Source organism: Thunnus albacares, chromosome 13 (assembly GCF_914725855.1).
Source record: "Thunnus albacares chromosome 13, fThuAlb1.1, whole genome shotgun sequence".
In the NCBI taxonomy this organism is placed as follows: Eukaryota; Metazoa; Chordata; class Actinopteri; order Scombriformes; family Scombridae; genus Thunnus; species Thunnus albacares.
The window spans coordinates 2,604,417-2,625,810 of NC_058118.1; the positions used below are offsets into that span (position 1 = coordinate 2,604,417).

Below are 21,394 nucleotides of genomic sequence, written 5' to 3' on the forward strand. Positions count from 1 at the left end.
AGATTCTGATTGTGCATTCAGATTGTAACACTCCAAAAGAGACCGGAAAGAGAGTGCATAATAGATTGCTAGAGTCCTAGCAATCTATTATGCATGGCATGTACAGTACAATGGTTGTACAGTTTAATGCCCTCTTAGTGTCCTAATGGCCTGAATTCTAATCAGTATTCATGGGATGAACTGCTTATATTGCATAGACCCTGTCCTCTTTGTTGTTGACAAGGACCCGGCCAAATTCAGTGCATAATGAAATAAATAAATGCAATAAAAACTGATAATATAATAATCTGCCAATAATATATAAAAATGGTAAGCGTAAAATGTAATTATTTTTGTGCATTATGTAATAAGTTATTACACTTTGTGCAAATTATTACATTTATTTATTGCATTATGCATAGTTATGGTATGAGTTTCTACAGATGTTGCAGTTACACACATGTATATTATGTGGTTTGTATATCTGACAACTAGGTCACAAGAATAGTCAATATCAGTAGCCATGTAGACATCAAACCACAAACAGGCCTTTTCCACCCCAGAAATGTAACCAAGCAGCAACTACCACGGCTTGAGGCTGAAGCCAATGAGGAATAGATGCTGGTTCCAACTGACTCCCATTGTGACCCATATCAATAAGTCTTTTAAATGTGGCCTGTTACCTTCCGACGATCTCTCTAGTTTTGAGGCCCTTGTCCTAAAAACTTACTGCATAGATCCTGTCCTCTTTGTTGTTATCTATTGTCCTCCAAAATCAAAGTTTTGATTGATGGTGACTTTAACATCTGCATTGATATTTCTGATGGCTTTGCTACTGAATTTTTAAATTTCTTTTAATTTCACTAAACATGTGTCAGGCCCTACTCATAAATGTGGCCATGCATTGGATTTACTTTTTGCTTTTCAGGGACATTGTTTTATCTCTGATCATCTATGTCTTGTTTTTAACTCTTAGTTTTCTGTGAACAGGAATCCTCATAAGCAAGAAATCTGTTCACACATCTTTAATGACACTAGTGCTTCAAGATTTTCCTCATTAATTGTGGTGTCTGGGGAATCCTTACATTTGCTTTCAAACACAAATGACTTTGTGAACTGCCTCAATCATATGTGGACAACTGCTTTGGATAATGTTGCTCCATTAAAACATTTATTTAAATCCATTTCATCTACTGTGTCACCTTGGATTACTGAAAGAATCTGTGGCATGTAAAGGGTGTGTAGAAAGACTGGGAGACAGTGGAAGAAATCAAAGCTCTCAGTGCACTGTGAGCAAATGACATTTTTAATATAATCTTATAACAGTAAAATTAAAAATGCAAGAGCAAAATATTTTTCAGTGCTCATCACCTCCAACCAGCACAAACCTATTGACCATTGATCGATTAGTCAACCCTGGTTCTCCTGGTGTCCCCATCACTTTAAATGCAGACTGTGAAAGGTTTTTAACCTTTTTCATGAACAAGATTAAGGACATTTGATCAAAGATTGCCCTCCCCTACCACACACACACACACTTCTTTGTCTGATGGATACTGGATACTTTATGTGTTATTAAGGAAATTACCACCAACATCATCAACTCCACTGGACATAATGCCTTCCAAATTCTTATTAGATATTCTAGATGGTGTAGCCCCTTTCCTGCTTTCAATCATCAACAGTTCTTTTATCTTCTGGATGTGCCCCAATTATTTTAACACTGCTGGTGTCCGGCCACTTCTCAAAAAACCTGGTTCTGATCCCTCCAACCAGAGCAACTATAGACCAATTTTTAAGCTTCCCTTTCTATCAAAAATCCTAGAGAACGTTGTCTCAAATCAATCGTTGGAAGTCTTGATCAGTAATAATATTTTTGAGAAATTTCAATCAGGTTTCAGACAGCAACACAGCATAGAGACCGCCCTTGTAGGAGTTGTCAGTGATGCGTTGATGAAGACAGGGTGAATGCTCAGTACTGGTTCTGCTTGATCTTAGTGCCACTTTTAACAGGGTGCATCATGGCATTATTATTAAAAGGTTGAGAGCATGGGTTGGTATCTCTGGGACTGCCCTCCAGTGATTCTCTTCATACTTTTCTAAAATTCATTCATTCATTCAAGAAAATTCATAGCGTCTGTTGATGTCTGTACCTCCTCTCAAGCATTGTCTATGTATGGGGTGCTGCAGGGCCCCATTCTAGAACCAATTTTAATTTCTCTTTATTTACTCCCTTTGGGCCACAGGATCAAACAGCATGATATTTCATTTCATTACTATGTAGATGATACTCAGTTGTACTTGTCCTGCAAACCATCTGAATTAGCTAAATTATCTTCCCTGCAAAATTCCCTAGCTGTGGTTGAGGATTGGATAGCAGAGAATTTTCTTGAGCTTAACTCCTCCAAAACAGAAATCCTTATTATAGGCTCTGAGCACACTTATGGCCAAGTTCTGTGTGCTCTTGGCTCTCTAGCACAGCATGTGGTACCCACTGTTAAAAACCTTGGAGTTACAGCATTTTAGATCAGAACCTCACTTTCATATTAAAAGACTAGCTCAGTCATGCTTTTTCCTCTTGAAAAATACCTTTAGAATTAATCTTCTATGTCTTTTAATGATCTTAAAGAGTGATTCATGCTTTTATCACTTCTTGTCCGGATTATTGTAATGCAGTGTTTACATGTCTTTGCAAAAAAACATGCTTTCACAGCTTCAGGGTGTCCAAAACACAGCCGCCAGACATTTAACCAAATCACAAAGGCATGATCATATTTTCCCTATTTTAGCTTCACCTTACTGGCTGCCTGTCCGTTTTAGAATTGATTTTTAAAATTTTACTTGACTTGTAAGGCCCTGCATAGTATGGCACCGAGCTACCTGGCTGAGCTTCTAAATCATTACTCACCAGCCTGTAGCTTAAGATCCTGTGATAAGGTTGGTGCTTAATGAGTTACACTAACAGGACCCTCACAGGATGCTCTCACACAATATTAATATGAGAAATATGGCAGGGTGTGTTTCCAGAACATGAAAAGCAACTCCCTGCATTGTCACAGGTTTTGTTTTCACTGTACTATGTAAGTTCCAGGTGCTCTTAGGAGGTTGGGATACACCTGCTCGTTTGAAAAGGCAGCACAGCCTCAACATTGCAGGACTTTCTGTTAGCCAAGAGCTGCAAGTGTGTTTCAATATCCAGGCAATTTCTAATTCATATAATTAGATGTGTGACTGTGGATTGTGTGCACAGTGTTGGGAGCACAGTAACATGAGGTATTTTGTAACATAAGTATTTTTTACAGTTTGACATAATGGTTCATATCCCTCCTGAAATAATGATACTTTGACTCTTCTACACCATAACTACAGGACACTGCAAGACTAGATAAAATATGGCAATGTGACTGTCGATACAAAAGCTGTTTGCAGGCTAAAAAATAGCAATAGGAGGAGGAAGGGAGTGGCATTTGTTAGGGAACACATGTTTTAAGTAAATGCAAGAGGAAGGAGACACCCCCATGAGTAAAGGCAAATAAGTATCTCACTATTCAGATGATTAAACAGTTCAGCAGCAGTGAGTTTTGCGCCAAGCCTTTGATTCACAATAAAATCCAGCCATGACCATTAGAAAAATGACCTGATGGAATCACATTACATACATACCATGCTTTAACAGCAAGATAAACTATAATTCTTTCACTCATCAATTCAAAGCTCACTTGAAAAGAAAGAAGGCAGGATGGTTCTTCCTCTGGGGAAACTTTTCAATGACTCTGGTGTTAAAATCCTGTAGCGGCTGTTTGTATGAGCTGTCAATTTGGGAAACGTTAGCTGCATTTGCTCGGCCAAGCAAGCCCAACTTTACTGCGCTGTCTATATGACTCCCACTGATTTCATGTTGGGTAATCCTCTCAGAAAGATGAAATCCTGAAAACTGCTCTTGACCAGATGCCATCTCCTCCATTTAACACACATGGGAAGCAAAAAATCACCTTTCTTGACAAGCTAGTTAGCCATTTCTTTACAGAGAACCATTCCACATTAAATCTGTGATTATTTTTGCCTGTGGTTTGGTTTATAACAATGTTTGCAGCTGGTGGCGTTTAATCTCACGCATTTCTTCAAAAATCAGAGTTTCAAATTTGTGTTCTAGAAGATAATCCACTTTGTTCATGATGGCAGTTGCTTTCCAGGTGAAATACAACTTCTGCTAACCGCTAACTATAAGCGAATGACAACAAGTTACTAAGCAAAAATAGCCAATCACATAGCAGCAGGGCAACAGGCAATCAGCCCCACTTGGCATCAAGTTTATGCCCTCTGCTTTTATTGCCATAAGCCTTGGACATGAGTATTGTTTTCCTGTTCTCAGCGCATTTGATGTTATAAGAGTAGGGCTATCCCCACATAGCTACTTCTGGAGTCAAACACAGTTAAAAACACCCTTTTAAAACTATTGTATCAAGTCACTGACTTCAAATTTTATGATAATAATAAAAAGCAACAGCAACCGAGTATTTTTATGTCATTCATTAATTTTAAATAATAAGTAATACATTTCTAAATTACTCGGTGCCAGTTCTTCCATTGCTGTCTGTCTCACAACTGCACTTCCCTACCAAACTGTGCTTAAAAATTATATTTTTCATTATCACGTTTTCAACATTCCAGTTTTTAAAACACAGTGGAAAATCAAGGCAGGACCTGATACAGTTCTTAAAAGTTCAGGTCATGAAAAGCTCCAGGTTACAGGTTGGTAGGTAAAAATGCCTTAAAACACCCGAAACATGTATTGATTTCACCAACAGTGAACCAGTAGGAATTATCAATGGTCTTACTAGTTATAAAATGCAAGATTCTCTACTGAAATCATCAAATAGAAGGATTTATGTACTGGGAATTCCCTCAGGGAAATTTGGCAGGTCTTGCAGGGCTACCCACAGGCAAATATTCCAAGTAGTTAAGCTTTGCAGAGACGGATACAAAGGATGCCTCCCCTGGTGTGTCTCAGTGTGGTACACACAAAGCTGCCTTCACTGGCCCACTGACGTGCACTGTCACCAGCTAACAGTCCACCCTGTAATGGCATTTCTGGTGAAAGTAGCAGCTGACTCTGCTAAGCCTGATGACACACTTTTCTCTAAAGCTAAAGCATCAAAAGATTCTGAGCCCAACAAAGTATTTGAAACGAGTCCACCTTTCAGACTCCAAAGTGATTCATCCCTGTAAGCTGCTGGAGCCCAGACCTCACACACCTCTGTCACTGCTACTGTTGGGGTTGTATGCCGTCTGTTCTTCCTTCAGTGGGATTTCATAGAACTATCATGTGTTAACCATGAGCCTGAGGAACATACAGTATAGGAAATTGGCAGTGAGTTGGACACAGTCTATTTATTGTGAACTATTATCTATTACTGTGACCTATTACTGTGACCTGCTGTGTATTTTTTAACCTTTTTTCTTTGTCGTTGAGCCAGAAATGTGATTTATTTCTCACAATTTTTCCATGCAATATAGCCCCAATTGTGGCAGTACAATGGCTTACAGAGCAGTGGTATACAGCTTATAAATGTCTCTCTCTTCTTCTATACCTTTTTTCAAACTGATCGAGTGAATGCCAATGAGACTCCAACTTCATACATACAGTACCTCACATGCTGTATCTATAGAATAATGTGTTCACAGTTTCCAGATAAGGGTTGCGTTTTGTTGTTGCGTAGAATATACAAACATGGTCAGGAATGTTTGAACAGACTTTACTTTTTGTTCCTTTTTTTTCCCCCTGACAAACCAATCCAGAGGAACCGCTTCAGAGAAATCCTGACTGTGTGTCAGAAGATGAGAGGAGACGAGACAGGAAATGATTGTGTAAAATCACATCCCAAGAAGGAATTAATGAGCACATTGTGTGTGTATACCTACAGCACTTAAATCAAGAAAATTGTCAGGCTGTTTTATTTTACTATCACCGTACTGTATGTGATTACATATTACAGCTGTCAAAAAGATGGAATGTGCGATAAGTGCGTGTAAAAAAAAAAAAAAAAAAAAATGCATTCCATAAATTTAGTTGAGTGAAACCATGATTGAAGAAATTAGTAGTTTTATTTCATCACCATTTAAGTACTAAAGTGCTTCTGCTGATGTTACTGTAAAATGCTATGTAGTCGAGTAATTGATATGCTTTTTGAAATCAATACTTTTTTTCCTTCATCTCTTGAATGTGCTCATACAGGTAACTGGTAAGAGCATGCATTAGTTTGAATCTTTGCTCAGCTGATGGTCTTCCATGTGTGTAGTATTATAAGTATTGGTTTCCTGTCATTACTTATTTTTTTTTGCTTTCAATTGTAAATATACATTGTGTCTAGATCATAGCAAATTCAGAATTCAATCTCTGGTGCTGATGAGACCTTCACAGATCACGCTCTGTCAACCCTATCTCCTAGAAATTACGTTAATAGACTACTAAATTGTAACAGTAAATATCTTTTGCAGGAAACATAATGCAGGCTGAATTTAAACTGAAAGTTTGATCTCAACATAATGAGAAAAGTTGTAAGTTGCAAAAATGTTAATGCTGAAAATATGACTGAAACGTTCAGTGAAAATTATTTCTTTTTTTTCTCTTTTAAAATATCTTGTCAGTAGTGAATACAGCAATATCAAACTTCTTTGTGGCAAATCTGCAATGACTTGAAGCACATGGTTATTAACATTTAAGCAAAACCACAATTTTTCGCTAACCTCCCTAACCTGCGTCTTCTACACCCCTAATCCACCCCGACCACTTCCCTATGGCCTCAGTGCAATATTCAAAGGTTCTATATGTAGGAATCAGAAATTCCCTCTCATTAGTGACAGCTATAGTCAACATCCTGGTGCTTGCGCTCATGTTCCCATGCTGTGAGACTACTGCAGGCGATGTATTTTTCCTCACTTACACTTCTCCTAATTACATAAACGATCTCTAACGTTGTGTTTTGCACCGTGTTTCAGCAAAGTATCTCTCACTCCCAGTCAGTCAGAAACCGGTAGGCTCAATGAGCTGTGGTCTGGGAGCAACGCACTGCGGTTTTGTTGTGAAATGTGTGCTTATTATGACCTTTGGACAACCAACAGGAATAAACAAAAGGGGTAAGCTATGTTCTGCTATCGCTCTGGAGCTTGTTTTCTGCTCCTTTGTTGAGGAAATAATGTGTTTTAGCTGTTTGTGTGCTCGGGAGTGGGCGACTTGTCATTGCGGGGGTGTTTTGTTGTGCAATGTGTAGTGGTTGGTTTCATTAGCTGGACAGCTAATATCTGCAGGGTGTTTCTAGTTGGATAGCACCATTTTTGTTGTGTTGTGTTATTATGCTGGTCATTTGTTGACGTTAGTGGAAGAGAGGCAAGGCAAGGGTGTGCAAAAACGTCACTTCCGTTGGATTTTCACGGAAAATCAGTTCAGAAATCAGTCCAAAGGTTGTTACAGACAACCGAGAAAGTCGGGGAAGGTCTCTTTTTTTTTTTACATTACATTACTATCCGTTCACTCAATTGGCAAAAAAAAAACGATCAATACATGTAAATTGCTTCACAGTTCAACTTATAGAACCTTTAAATGTATCGCTTCATTCACTCTAAAAAAAAAAAACATAGATTGGGATCATAATCCAGGCAGCTCATGCAACTTAATTGGGAAATCCATTTAGTGATATATGAGCATACTTTCTAGGAGACAGGGTTGCAGGAATTTCATCTCTGTGTGGTTTGTCTGAATGCGTTTTAGAATGCAGCATCTTCTTTGCCTCAGATTCGCCTGAGATTTATACTTCATCAGAAGTGTTTTCAACACTGCTTGGTTTACTTCATGTTAACAAAGAGCAGCCCACAGTCACTTCCCTCAACTTCTCTATGGGAACCTCCTGTGGATAAGACAGTCCCATATGGGGCTAATGTAACAGATGAGAGTGTGGAGAGTTCATTTCTAACACTGGTTAGTGTCAATGAGTGTTGAATTAGGCCCTAAATACACTGAGAGTCAGTAGCAACTCCATTATGGTGTCAAAATACCAACACAAAGTCAGTTAAATTAACACTGTGGTGTGAATCCATACAGATACTTTTAAAGCGATGACATTAACTCTGATTTGTGTTCCGATCTTGCTGTGATGAGTAAACAATGACTATGTTTACATGCACACTAATATTCTACTATTATTCCAAATATGACAATATTCTGAATTTGATATGGGTCATGAAAACAGCATATTCTGTTTGGATATTCTGAATTAGGCTTTATTCCAAATGTAGCATTTTCAGATTAAGACATGTGGGATATGCTGATATTATTCAGGTTTTAGGAGCATTCTTTGGACATGTATGGAGTGCATTCGGAACATCTCAACTGGGGTTTTTACCAGGTTCCAAATCAAAAATTTGTGTGTTTTAAAAAAAAAAAAAAAAAAAAAAAAAGTTTCCATTTGTCTCAGAGCTGCATTATTCACATTATTGCACAAGGCAGCCAGTAAAGTGTTTGGAAAGAGAGCAGAAAAAGAAAGAAAAACAGCTTAATTTTTGGTCCAACACTGACAAAGGCCACTTACCTTAACTGCCATTTTAATTTCAAAAGATACTGAATTAAAAACATGAAGCTCAGACACACTGCAGTCAAGAGTCTGAAAATTGAGATTACTAAATCAGAAATGCATCCAAACATTTGCTTTCACTGGAGATGGAGCCGTGTTGAGCTACACATGACTATGCTGTGCACTCACAAAGTTCTGTATGTTCCATTTTTACAACACACAGTGTAATACAGGCAAGGAGAGACAACTAACATAAAAAGAATCAATGTTTGGTTAGAATTAGAACCTTTTGTGGGAATCTATTTTTCCCCACAACCAATGATAATATATAGTACATCTACATTATGTACATCTATATGTATCTACATTTGGCAAACAAAAAAAAAAGTAAGATGAAGAAAGCTTCATTACGTGTAACAAAGTTTATCAGTTTCTTTGTGGGTATTCTGAGGCCTTGTATTTGGTTCATGCTCCTCTGTGTGGCTCAAACTAAACTTCTAAAAATGGAAAGTGTTGTTGACACAGATGGAAGATGTGTTGCTAATGTGCTGCTGGCGTGATGCTCACACAACATGAGTGGTACTCTGCGCTACAAAGCCTTTGCAGTAATTATGCAAAAGGTAAAACTGAGAAAAAATAGCTTTAAAGTATTTTAACTGGCAGTAATTGTACATGTATTCATGAGGTAAAGTTGCCTAATCCTGTAATCCTTGTCTACTATTTAACACAATAGCTACACTGAATCATAGTAAAATTTGTGGATTTTATTACATGTTTTTAACTTGTTTCAATAATAGCTACATTTAATTTAGATATTTTCATTAAAACAGATTAAATTCTTAAAAAGGGAAATACAGTGACATTTCATATCAGATTGTAATTACATATTTTAAATTTTATTTCAATAACATTGAAGTTTTATTAAAATATGTGACTTTAATGAAAAGAAGAATAATTTCTTTAAAAAGGAAAGATATACAGTCCCATTTCATGTCAGATTGTTTGACTGACGTTCAGCTCATTCTTCATCTGCGACACTTTAGGCAAGACTTTCCCAAAACACCCGGCGGTTTGGTGGCATCAGAGGGCAGAGTTTTGTCAGGATGTCTGCTTTTCTTCTGCCTCCCAACCCCCTTCATTGCAGGCCTGGGTTGCTCAGGGATGTCAAGAGTGGTCTTCTTCATGAGGATGTCCAGTGGTGTGAATTTCTTCTGATTGTGGGAGAGTTTCACCCACATGCTCTTTAATCCTCTCCTGAATTGGCCATGTCTGCCAGATGAGGCGCATTCTTCAGGTTCGTCAAGGAGTGCCCTCCTTCCCATGCCTGGATATCCTCATTTTGCGGTTCCACCACATCCACTTTTCCAGAGTTAGAGGATGCAATTACACTGCTGAAGTCCTGGAAATCAAGGACAACACTCCCAGGCCACCTCTTCATCTCTCGCTCCACCCCATGATGAAAACTGTCAGCATTCATGAGGGTGTGCCCTCATCCAAAATATTTAAGTGTGGTGTCTTCAGTGGAGTTGGAGTTGTGGGTCACCACAACGACCATCGTCAGGAGGCACTAATTCTTGTTCTGTGCTGTGCAATTGTCCATCCACAGGACAAAATGAGGGACGTCACACTCCCTTTGCAGAGTATAAAAATAGGCAGACTACATCTTCTCTGCCTTCCTCCCAGCTATCCCCTCATGCCAGATCACAGAGATACTCTTTCTTTGATCCTGTCTTCTTGCCAACTGTGACAAAGCGTCCCCTTAGAATTATAAGGTTCTATCTGCAGGTTGTTAGTGGTTTAAAGTTTTGACATTCTTGTTAACAAAACTGCTGTATAGTACAGTTCTCTTTTATTTGTCAAAATGACACCCTTAATGTACTCTACAAATATAATATAATTCAAGATAAAAAAGGGTCTCATGGAAAATGGAGATCCCTTTGGTGAAGACTGCTATCTTCACCCCTGGCATTCGGGGCAGCATGATTACTTTCTGTAGGTTCGCACTGCGGATGGACAGGTTGTCACTTTTGTTTTTCTGCATCAAGCTTGTAGTGCCTCATCAATACCTCCCTTGCTCTCTCCTTGTGATCCTCCCACTTTTTACAAGTGGAGTAGACGGGGGTGGGGTCCTGGTTGGCAGCCTGGTGTTTGGCCTTCATATGGAGCTCATGCTGGAGACACTGCTTGCACTGCTCCTCTCTCAGCTTGGTGAAGCTGATGTTGCTGTTCTTTCCTGCTTTCCAGTATGTTTCGTATGAACAGTGGTTTGCAGCGAATTCCTTCTACATCAGCTGAACAGTTATATCACTTGGGAGGTATCCTCATTTGGGGGCGTGTTCTCTTCTATAATGGCTAACGGATTAAATGATTCAACATGTTTGTAAACTGGGGTGAAATTTATTTTATTAGCTGGAGAATGTATTTCACGCTCTTTGGGGGGTGTCAAGCTTGATGGGGAGCTGTAATGAGCCTGTCATTTTTTCGGATGGTATCCAGAGTTGTGAGAAAGAAGGTCTTACATACCTCTTGTGACTGACCCTTGTTATTTATAAGATGGTAAGATAATGACTTCCTAAGTCTGATGGGACCAGCAGATGTGAGGCAAGCAATCTGGCGTTGAGAGACCCTGTTGAAAATGAATGCCTTCTTGATGGCATTGTTGTGTGAGATTAGATGGTTAGAGCGAAATCTGCCAATAGGACCCCAAAGTAGACCGCAGTAACTTACTGCTTGAGTTGGTTTTGATTCAGATTTTGTAATTCCTGCAATTTTTATTAGTAGTAGTAGTAATAGTTTTTTTTTCTCTTAAACAAAACTAAATTGAACTCTGAAACTTTGTCACAACATAAAACAGATAAGTTCATTTTTAACTATACCTCAGTTTCAACCAACCAAAAATGTAGTTACTGTAGTTAGCTTAGGACAGCAGTATAGACTGTTGTCACAAACCGGCTCAATGCATGTGACAAAGAGGAGAGACAAGTCAGATTAAAGTACCAATTGAATATTTTATTGGAAATAAAACAACATTACTATTTACAAAAGGCATGAGGTATGGAGAGTAACTGTATCAGTAGCGAATGGAATATATGGATGAGTAAGGAATGTGTATGCTACTGTTGAATACAGGAAAAAAATGTCCAAAAAAACCCCCAAAACTTGGAGAAATGTGGAGCCTAGGAGAGAGAGAGAGAACACGAGACCAGACTGCTAGATATAGCCTTGGTGGAGGCCCACCCAGGTGTCACCACATTACCATAACGACCCTCCCTAACTGCCACCTCCTGCAGGAAGTGGCCAATTGAACCACTGCAGGCAGAAAGGGAGGAGATCTAACACTATGTATGAAGACCAATGTCCACTAGACACCACATTGATTGTATATTTAGACATTTATGTCAGAACCTCACAGAGCCTCTATATTCAATGTGCTTCATACAGGTATGGTGTGGGAGCCGGACTGTATCTCCTGTCAGTCTATTATTTTACCACAAGACTGTGTATGTACAATACTGAGTAAGTTCTGTGTCTATTAAGCAACACATATGGAAACATCTTTATTTTGGTAAGAGCGCAGTTTTCTGATTGATGGCACGAGTCTGTGGGAGACTAATTAAAATTTTGAAACAAAACCTACGTTCCAGTTGATGTATTGTTCGTCAATAACTGAAGTAAACTTGGTGAATGGAGGCAGGCTTAACTGTTGTTTCAGTTGCTGTAAACTCCTCATCCTGCTGATCAAATTTAAAGGTCCCATCCAGACATGTTTTAAGACATAAAAATACTTCACTATCTGATGTGTTTTTTCCATAAAAAAGTTCAATTGCCTTGTCAGACATTCTTAAAATGGCATATACTCCAAATACCTCATTAAAAAAATCCAGAATCTATGAATATGCAAATATTGTTCATTTCCAAATTTGAACTGCTGGACAAAAGATGTCTCCTACTTCACTTAAAAGTCCATCCCCAGTGTATGTGCACCATGATTGGCTCCAAACTAGTTGTGAAGTCACAAATCATGCTCTTAGGTCCGCCCCATGAACTAAAAAAGATTTAAAGTGAGCACAGAGAAACTTTCCACTTTCAGCAGATGAATGTGAAAACAAACTCTGGACATACATTCTGCACAATGAAGCATCCAAGTAAAGTAACAATGAGCAGCACATTTTTGAGTGGAGGGAAGTAAAATTATGTTCTCTGTGTCATGACTTCTTCAAATTTCAACTCATTAAGTATGCTGTGTTAACATTTATGTTTTTAATTTGGACCTCAGTTGCTTTTCCATGCTTTGTCAATTTATTAGGATGGAAAGATATTACCACAGAAACTAGGCTACATAAACTGAATTATCAAATGAATGGATGTTTTACTGTAAATAATTCCTTAAAAAAGGATTTTGGAAAGGATTTTCTCCTTTAAAGGCCCAACCCACCCTATATGAACAGCACTGTTTACAACCAAACAAAACATCATGGTAGAACTTAAAAGAAAATGTCTGAATCTGATGATTATGAACCAAGATCTGAAGGCTTGAAACTAAACACATAACAATATACACACAATATTTGAGACTAACCCAATAACAGACATTCTAGCACTACCACTACTATACTACTTAAGTGGAGAATTTCCTGATCTCATTTGTTCAGTGTTATGAAGAGGAATGAATTGAAATGGACACATGACTTAGCCCCCTCTTGAGCATAATGCCTGCTAAATTAAAACCATTTACAATTCAACTCTACTTTCACATGTTGGAGGTTGTTAAAATGAGAGTGGATTCCAAGTTAAATAGATGGATGAAGGATACTTCCTTTACATTTACTGATATGTTCATTAATGGACACTCATACTGGCAACACTATAGACCAGTTGCTATAGACACCGACTTGCCTTTGTTTCAAAGAAATAACAGTCTAAGATACAAATGCTGCCAATAACATCCAGACTGTGTCCAGGGCCAAATTGCTCAAGAACTAATTTTACCTGTCTCTACTGATTGATACTGACTGACGAGAAGATAAAGATTGGCACCAGTGACATTGTTTTCCCAGAGCAGGTTGTTCCTTTATAGTATAACCATGTTCCTAACAATAAAGGTGTTACACCTAAGGGATATTTCTCTAACAGATCCTTAACTTCACTATTATAATCATCACTTCTATCAATTATTTGATTGTCAGTTTGTGATTCAGAATAATTACATCTGTCTGCCTGCCAATCAGTCATTATTATTCATAAAAATCTAATCAGCTCCTTCAAGTCATACTAAAACAGCAGTTTTCATTTTCCAGAAGTTGGCATAGTTCTGCTGAATGAGCAGTTCAAAATTAGCCATATCAATAACTTTGCCTAACAAATCCCATTTGTGTTCACTGAATTAATGATCCAGCTTCTGACAGCAATTCAATGTTAAAACTAGACTTGCTTAGATCAAATTACCCCACTACAATAGTTACAGAGGATAATGACTTTTCTCCTGCGTTCTAAGGCACCAAATTACATGTAATACTAAGATGGCTGAGAATAAAAATGAAAAGTTATGGGTACACAATTTCCCGGTCGGGACCACTTGCTGTTGTTAGGCAACTAGTCTTGACCAAGAAAAACATCAAGATTGTCATTCAAAAAATGTCATTTTTTTTCCTGTAAAAGCAAACACATGCTGCATTTTACTGGTTGCTTTTAGTGTTTCAGATCTGGCTGCATTAACGTGCAGCAGTAATGCCATTGTTGCAAATGACAAAAAACTGCCAATGTGTATTTCAATGTCAAAAAAATACCAAACATAGACTGCTTGCACTTGTCATTATGCTACAACAAAAAGAGTCCGTACAAACAGGGAGGGACACACAGAGCACAATGGATACTTTAGAAAGTGTGGTAATGCCATTGGTTCAGACTACTTAGCCAAGAATATTTCATTGTTTATGATAATTTTCCTGAAATAGGGCACAGGCAAGTCTTAATTCCTGGTGTGTGGCGCGCGTGGGTGTTGCCAACACTTTTTGCAATTTTCCAGACCATCAGCACTGGCACACTTTGGGCACAGCCAGGTACAAGGTGGAAGAGAGACTGAATACATTTTTAGTGGGAGGAATGCATTACGTGGAGTCGGGGCGGGCTTCAATAATGACCAATCACATGGGCTCCTCTCATCCTCTTTAAACGCGGGTGAAACGGGTGAGAGAGGCTGAATGAGAGAGAGAAATGAGTTCATCTCTGTGAAGCCTGTGAAGTTCCAAAATATATATTCAGGACACCCCAAATATTAATATACCTCAATCCAAATATGCTGACAATGGTAGAATGAAAATGAAGCTGATGTGTTCTCATGTGTGCTATAGCTGCTGGCATACTGCTGCTGCCGCTTATTTTGTGCAAACAATTAATATAGGATAATAAAACATTTAATTCTGCAGTTCTCTACATATTTGAAAGTCCTCATGTATGCTTTTAAGTACATATCCATAAATAAACAGATACAAAATCGGGTTTGGAAATATGCTGGTTAGTGTGTGAAAAGCACACAGTCACTGTTTTGTCCAAATATTTAAATGATGAATGACGGTATCAACGCTGTGCCGGCTGTGCGTAAAGTAAGCAGGACTGTGTTTGAACCTGTTTTTAAATGTTTCACGAACATATTTTATTTGTTCACGACAAATAGGATGTTGATGCCTACTCTGTTAAGTTGTCAGAGGCTATTTTACACACTGATTATATAGATACAAGTCCACACACAGAAATGTTTACTGCAAATATTTTGAGACTTGACTGTAAGTGGCATTAATGAAAAACTCACTGTAATGATCCTCATGACTTTACAGAAAAAATGTTTTGATTCTTTAACCTGAGTTCAAAGTTTTATTTAATAAAACTGTCTGGACAGATTTGATGGAGCTCATGAGGCGTCCTGAGTACCGCTGCATTACTTCAAACTGTTTTATTGTTAAACTTGTGAGTAACAGCTTTCCAGTGTGATATTTAGAAAATGCAGAACATTAATTACCATCAATTCTGACTGATTCTGTCGCCACATTGGAAGATTTAAATAATGAAGTTTCCTCTGGAGTGCCATCTGTATGTAAAATGATGCACAGTCTCTCTCTCAAATCAGAGTCTGTAGATGAGACACGCATCATTCCTGTTGCTGTGTGCTGACTACAGCTGTTAGGTCACACACCACCTATTGCTCTCCCCAGACAGTTGTCCCCCCCCCCCCATCTGTGAACACGTAGGAGGTCACTCAACCCAGCTTTGTTCCCATCAACAGATGTTGTGGGGACCCCCAGTAACGCAGGTCCTCCTGCATTGATGGGGGAATGTTCACCAAGTGGTGCTTGCGCCTCTTGGGATCCAAGTGCACAATGACAAACCACCAGTGGAACAACTGGATGGCCTGCTGCCATGAGCCTCAGTACCTGCATGACAGTCAAAGCTGTCACTGCCACTCCCTGCCGCAGTCTGAGGACTGCCTGCTGCAGGGTTGTCCATCTGGCTTCCAAAAGAACAGCCCACAGACTGACCGAGTTGAGCACGACTCCCAGATACTCAACCTGCTGGCGTGGCTGTGGGACGCTCTTCTGCCAGTTGATGGCAAAACCTAACCGGGTTAGGTGCAGCACCAACATGGCTTTGTGGAAAATGGCCTATACTGCATGTACACACACTTCACACACAGTGAACTTATGTTGGGAGAGTGAGCAGGGATGGTCTTTACGCACTATGGCAGGCCCAAAGACTTATAAGTTAAAGACATGGTTTATAGGCTAGTGCTTGAATTTGCTTAATGAAAAGCAAGTTTTTCTTTAAAAACACACTGAGCAGAAGACACATTTTTGCTAAAAATCTCACAGCTGAATGGTCACACCATTGCCGGTGTTGAGTTGGACAAAGTGCCTGACAGTGCCCACATGGCGGTGGCTGCATTATGCTGCTCTTTACGTGGTCTCGTCTGAGGCATTTGAAGCGGAAGAGATGCCCCATGACAGCTACGACAATACTGGGGCTCGATGGACAGGAACAAACTTGGAGCTGCGACTCCATCACCAGAGAAGTAAGATCAATGAGCTGATTTCACCGTCACTGAGGAAAAGAGGATGGGAACTGCAGCAAGGCACTGCCTTTTATACTGTGTGGGACACACGGAATCAGTGGGCGCATCCTGATTGGCCAGCTACGTACATGCAAATGTCAGTGGGTGATTGCGTACGTGCGATTGGAGAAGAGTATTACCCATAGAGTCCAGTAGAGGGTGGAGCCTGTGTAAGATAGAACATCTGTGTTTTCAAGTATCCCAACATAAGATGCAGTTACACAGAGGACTCTCCTGGTGTGTTCCAGGGAGAGTCAATAAGAGGGAAACAGCAGGGCTCTTTTCTCATTGAACAAACAGAAATGAAGTCCTTAAAGTTGGGATCACAGTGTAAATATCACTTGATGTTGAGTCCTTTGCTCCTTTTCTGCCAGTTCTAGTCCTTGGAATACATGCGCTATGCATTACAAAGCACTCCAAGATATTATTCTTTCTAGTAATGTGGCTTAACTGCAGTCAGTCCACTCCCTGTGTGCAGTCACCATGGAAGCAGATGTCCTATATTCCTGAGGGTATCAGCTGACAAGGTCACTGGACTGATTGATGTTAGCCTCCAGAGTCCTTCTCTGTGTACAGGTTCAACACCAATCTCCATTTCTGAGGTGCTGGAGAGGAGAGCGCCTGTGGGGACGAATGGCCCCACTAACATCCCCCATGGACTTCCTGATCTTCCTTTGCCATAAAGGTGGCAGTGTGTACTCTATTCATTTCATGTAATTTCTATTCATTTGTAACTCCAGGGTGTTTCAGTGTGACATAAATATGGGTTTCTTCTCATGAAATGTTCCCGTAACACCAAAGTCTCACAAAGTTTAACAAGTGGCAGCAATTGTATGTTAAAGCACTCATCATGTTGGGTACTGGCATGTGTGTAATCAGGCCAAAGCAGCACCACTGTTGGACCTAAAACTAGTGCCAGCATGGAAGAAATATTAGGCCATGCTATTTGACAGCATGTCTGTCCCTCTACCCTAATAAACAACATAATTAACAACACTACATAAATATTTCTAAATCTACATCACTACTGCCACGGCACCCACCATTTTGCATTACACTCCTATACTGTACAGAAGCCGTACAGAAATATGGAACAACAGGCAGTATAAAATAATTATTATTCTCTTTTTTTGCTTCTTGGCCTCTCTCCCTTCAACCATCCCTCCCCTCTCCACCAGAGGAAAGCCAGAAAAACAAGTGTGTAATAAGAATTCATGGGGAGATCAGTGACAGAGTCTTCACTTGCACTGTAAAAAAGCAATTCTTATATCTTCAAATTAAAGCGTCAGAGTGTTTCCTGCCTGAGGACAGTCAATCTCCAACTCCCTCTGAAGGAGATTTTAATCCAAAACATGCGAGAGCAGAGAAATTGATTTTACAGGCTTTTTCATTTGTATTAGCAAAATCCGTTGGTTTTCATTGGAGCTGGTTTGAAGGCCAGAGTTGCTGCTTATGGCTGGTGCCATCTTTTCCGTTTGGAGCCAGGACCTTCCACATAAGGAGTACATGGTGTTGTCTTTAGCACTCTGGAAACATGCCCTACAACCTTGGACCAAAGCTAACGCTAGCTTAATGAGAACTCCGAGTGCTGCTCTTTTGGGCTAATCTTAGCTACTTTATCTAAATTGTGCTAACAGGTACTAAAATACCATTAAACATATCAAAATATTGCAACCACAGTCCAACTCAGTGCAAGTCCCAGAGCTGAGGAGAGCAGCAGGTGAGCTTCAAATCTTATTAATGGAACAATAATTTCCAAAATGACCACCAGCACACTTGAGGACTGACTTTTGCAATTACCCATAAAAAAAAATAGCATTACTTAGTATTTCTAGAGAGAAGTTGACATTTTTTTTAATGGGAGTCAGTTGGAGCATCTAGCAGCTGTTGGTGGCACTTTAAAGGAAAACTTCGGTAATTTTCAACAAACTTCAAAAATTGTTGTCCCCATTAGACACCTGCACACAAACGATGGGAAAATAGGGTCCAGGTTGAAAAATACCAAAGTTTCCCAATAAGGTACTTTGCATTGGCTTCAGCGTCAAGCTGTGGTAGTTGCCACTTGTTGTGAACATAGTAAACATTACATCTGTTAAACAGTAACATGTCAGCATTGTAGTTGTGAACATGGTAGCATGCTGCCATTAACATTTAGCTCAAAGGACCAGCTGTGCCTAAGCACAGTCTCAAAGAGCCACTAACATGGCTGTAGACTCTTAGACTTGTTACTTTTTTACAGCCAAACTAGTGGTAAATACAGAACATATATGTACACATATATACATTCATGTAGGACAAAATCCTTGATATTTTGTCACCATATTCTACGACCAAGCATACGTAAAAACTATTTGCGTTGTAGTACTGTAATACTATTAAGACTTGGCATAAAGAGTTGTGGCAGCAGCTGGCTTATAACTTGCTGCCCTCATACCACTGACAGACACTGTTGCTCACATGCACACTGATAGTTGGAGCAGGTGCATCCCTCCTTTGGTGTGAACAACACAGAGCACCAGCAGTGTTTTGTTGGCGTATCAAAGCCTAGCCTTACCCATTCTGTGGATCGCGTGGCTGCTTTTAGTTTCAAGTATGAGCTTGCAGCATCCAGATGGTTGGGTTATTCAAGGTAAGGAGAAAGGACAGATAAAATCCATGAGAAAGTATAATTGGAGATGTGCTTTCTTGTCTGTGCAAGAATATGCTTGTCTATTGTTTGATTTAAACCATGGCCTGACGCTTCTCAGCATCAATTAAGAGTTAATGAGATATCATCATGAATTATAAAGTGTGAAAAATACTCAATGTTAATTATCATTTCATGAAAGTGAACATCATCAAATTGAACACTTTTTGTAAGGATTGTGTCAATTTTTTTTTCATAAGACATGCTACAGTAGTTGCAATGTCTCCCAGAACAATTATTAGAATTTATTCTCAAAGAAGCAAAGAAATTATTCTTTTTTCTCTACTGATATTACAATCTGAAATGCAATATGCGCCTTCTCAGGGGTTGCCAGTAGGTTTTTTCTTGATCTCTTTTGTATCTCTTCTTCTCTTCTCTCTTTGTGATTCAATATGAGGTATCTCATACCTCTACTTAATCTAATTTTTAATTATATGTCAATTTAGTGCAGCTCCATGATCTAGACCTCAAATGCAGACTCAGGGCGGTGCTGCTAATTGTTTGTGGAAACTAACCATGAAGGAAATTGATTTCATCATAAAAGATAACAAAAGTCTCAGCGCTGACAGTTGATTTAGTAGGACTTTCCAATGAACTGAGCCAGGACATTTTTCAACGTATGTGCCCTAAATCAATATCTATCAGCAATCTCAAATTAAATCGAGATTGAATCCCGGTTTCATCACCAGGTCTAATGCTTTGTGAATTCCATCTGATCACACCATCCTAAAACAGACTCGCACTGGTCCCATCCATATCAACAATTTGAGTTTACAATGCTGCACCTGTAAAAAATGAATACGCACACTGCAAAATTATGGCTCTAAACAAACAACACACAGCATTGTTCCAGCATTGTTCTTGTTTGACACCTTCAGTAATTTACTGGAGCTGAATACAATCACTGTCAGGGCTGTTGACGTAGCAGTGTTTTACCTTGAACAATGAGATGCACTTTTGTGGATTTTGGTTTCTTGTTTGTGAGGATGGAGCAGACGTAGGGCCCCTCATCATGGACGTCAACATTTTGGATCTTGATGCTGTACTCTGTGACCGCTGTGTTTTCCATCAGGATGACACGAGGGTCTAGAGACCACTTCTCACTTCCTGCGAATAGAATGGTGGTGCGATTGAGCCACGCCACTCGCGATACTTTGCTGTCCACATTGCATCTGATTGGAAGAAAGAGAGAAAATATAAAAACACATTAGATATTCAGGTGTAAGGGTTTGTCTTTATAAGCTCAATGAAACCTTGAACAAACATGCCACTCAAAAACAATAATTAGAAATGAAGTGATTTTAACATCCAGCTATGTTTTAATGAGGTGCTGTGAGAGGTGAAAGTGATCTCTGGAAGGTACTATTGTGATTGTGCTTGTAGAATTTTGAAGAGAAGGCACAGTGAAAATGCCAATGTAATGTGTATTATTTGGCTAAACCCTTTCATGCATGAATTATGATAACCTCAGTCAGGATTTTCTTCCTAAGTGCTTTTATTCCTCTTTAGGCATGAGAAAAAATATTTGAACTTCATTTTTTTTAAACACGCATTTTTCAAGGAGTTTGTCCAACTTAGTGGACAGATGATTAATTGTCATTTTCTCCCAACATAAAATCAATACTTGGAAATTTTAACAATTGTATTACTTGATGCTGTTGTTATTTGATGTTACAGAATTTTATTTTCCTGTAAGTGTCTATTACTATAGAAGGACTGGCAAGATATTCCTGAGTCACTGAGTATTTCTGGCCGGCAGGCGGCCATCTTGAATTTGAGCTTTTACAGTCTATGGTTTTGAGAAATTTGTGTTGCACTTATGAGGACTGGCCAATGGATGGCAGTGTATGGGATGACACACTAGAGTCCACTGTGTTGGCTGATGTGCAACTATACCATTAAAACCCATGCATATATAAGAAAATGGCTTTTGAATAGCTGTCCACTGTAGTGACAACTATGCATGACAGGGTTAAATGGCATACTAGCTGTAGGATTTAAGATCTTAGAATCTTCAACTGTGGTTCATAACAAAGAAAGATAGTTCTGTTCATTTATTTC

The 21,394-nt window shown here is 39.1% G+C and overlaps 1 protein-coding gene and 1 long non-coding RNA gene across 3 annotated transcripts in view; one reads left to right on the forward strand and one right to left on the reverse strand.

Moving 5' to 3' along the window:
- LOC122995062 overlaps positions 1–6,200 on the forward strand; it is a 109,169-nt gene extending 102,969 nt beyond the window's left edge. Inside the window, exon 7 of the long non-coding RNA XR_006406713.1 lies at positions 5,779–6,200. This is a non-coding gene — a long non-coding RNA (uncharacterized LOC122995062). The remainder of the gene's footprint in view (positions 1–5,778) is intronic.
- Positions 1–21,394, reverse strand: part of opcml (opioid binding protein/cell adhesion molecule-like) — a 351,351-nt gene that overhangs the window by 87,408 nt on the left and 242,549 nt on the right. For both annotated transcript variants that reach the window (XM_044370030.1, XM_044370029.1), the window contains one exon: positions 20,270–20,505. In XM_044370030.1, coding sequence (XP_044225965.1) covers positions 20,270–20,505 — 236 coding nt within the window. The remainder of the gene's footprint in view (positions 1–20,269; positions 20,506–21,394) is intronic.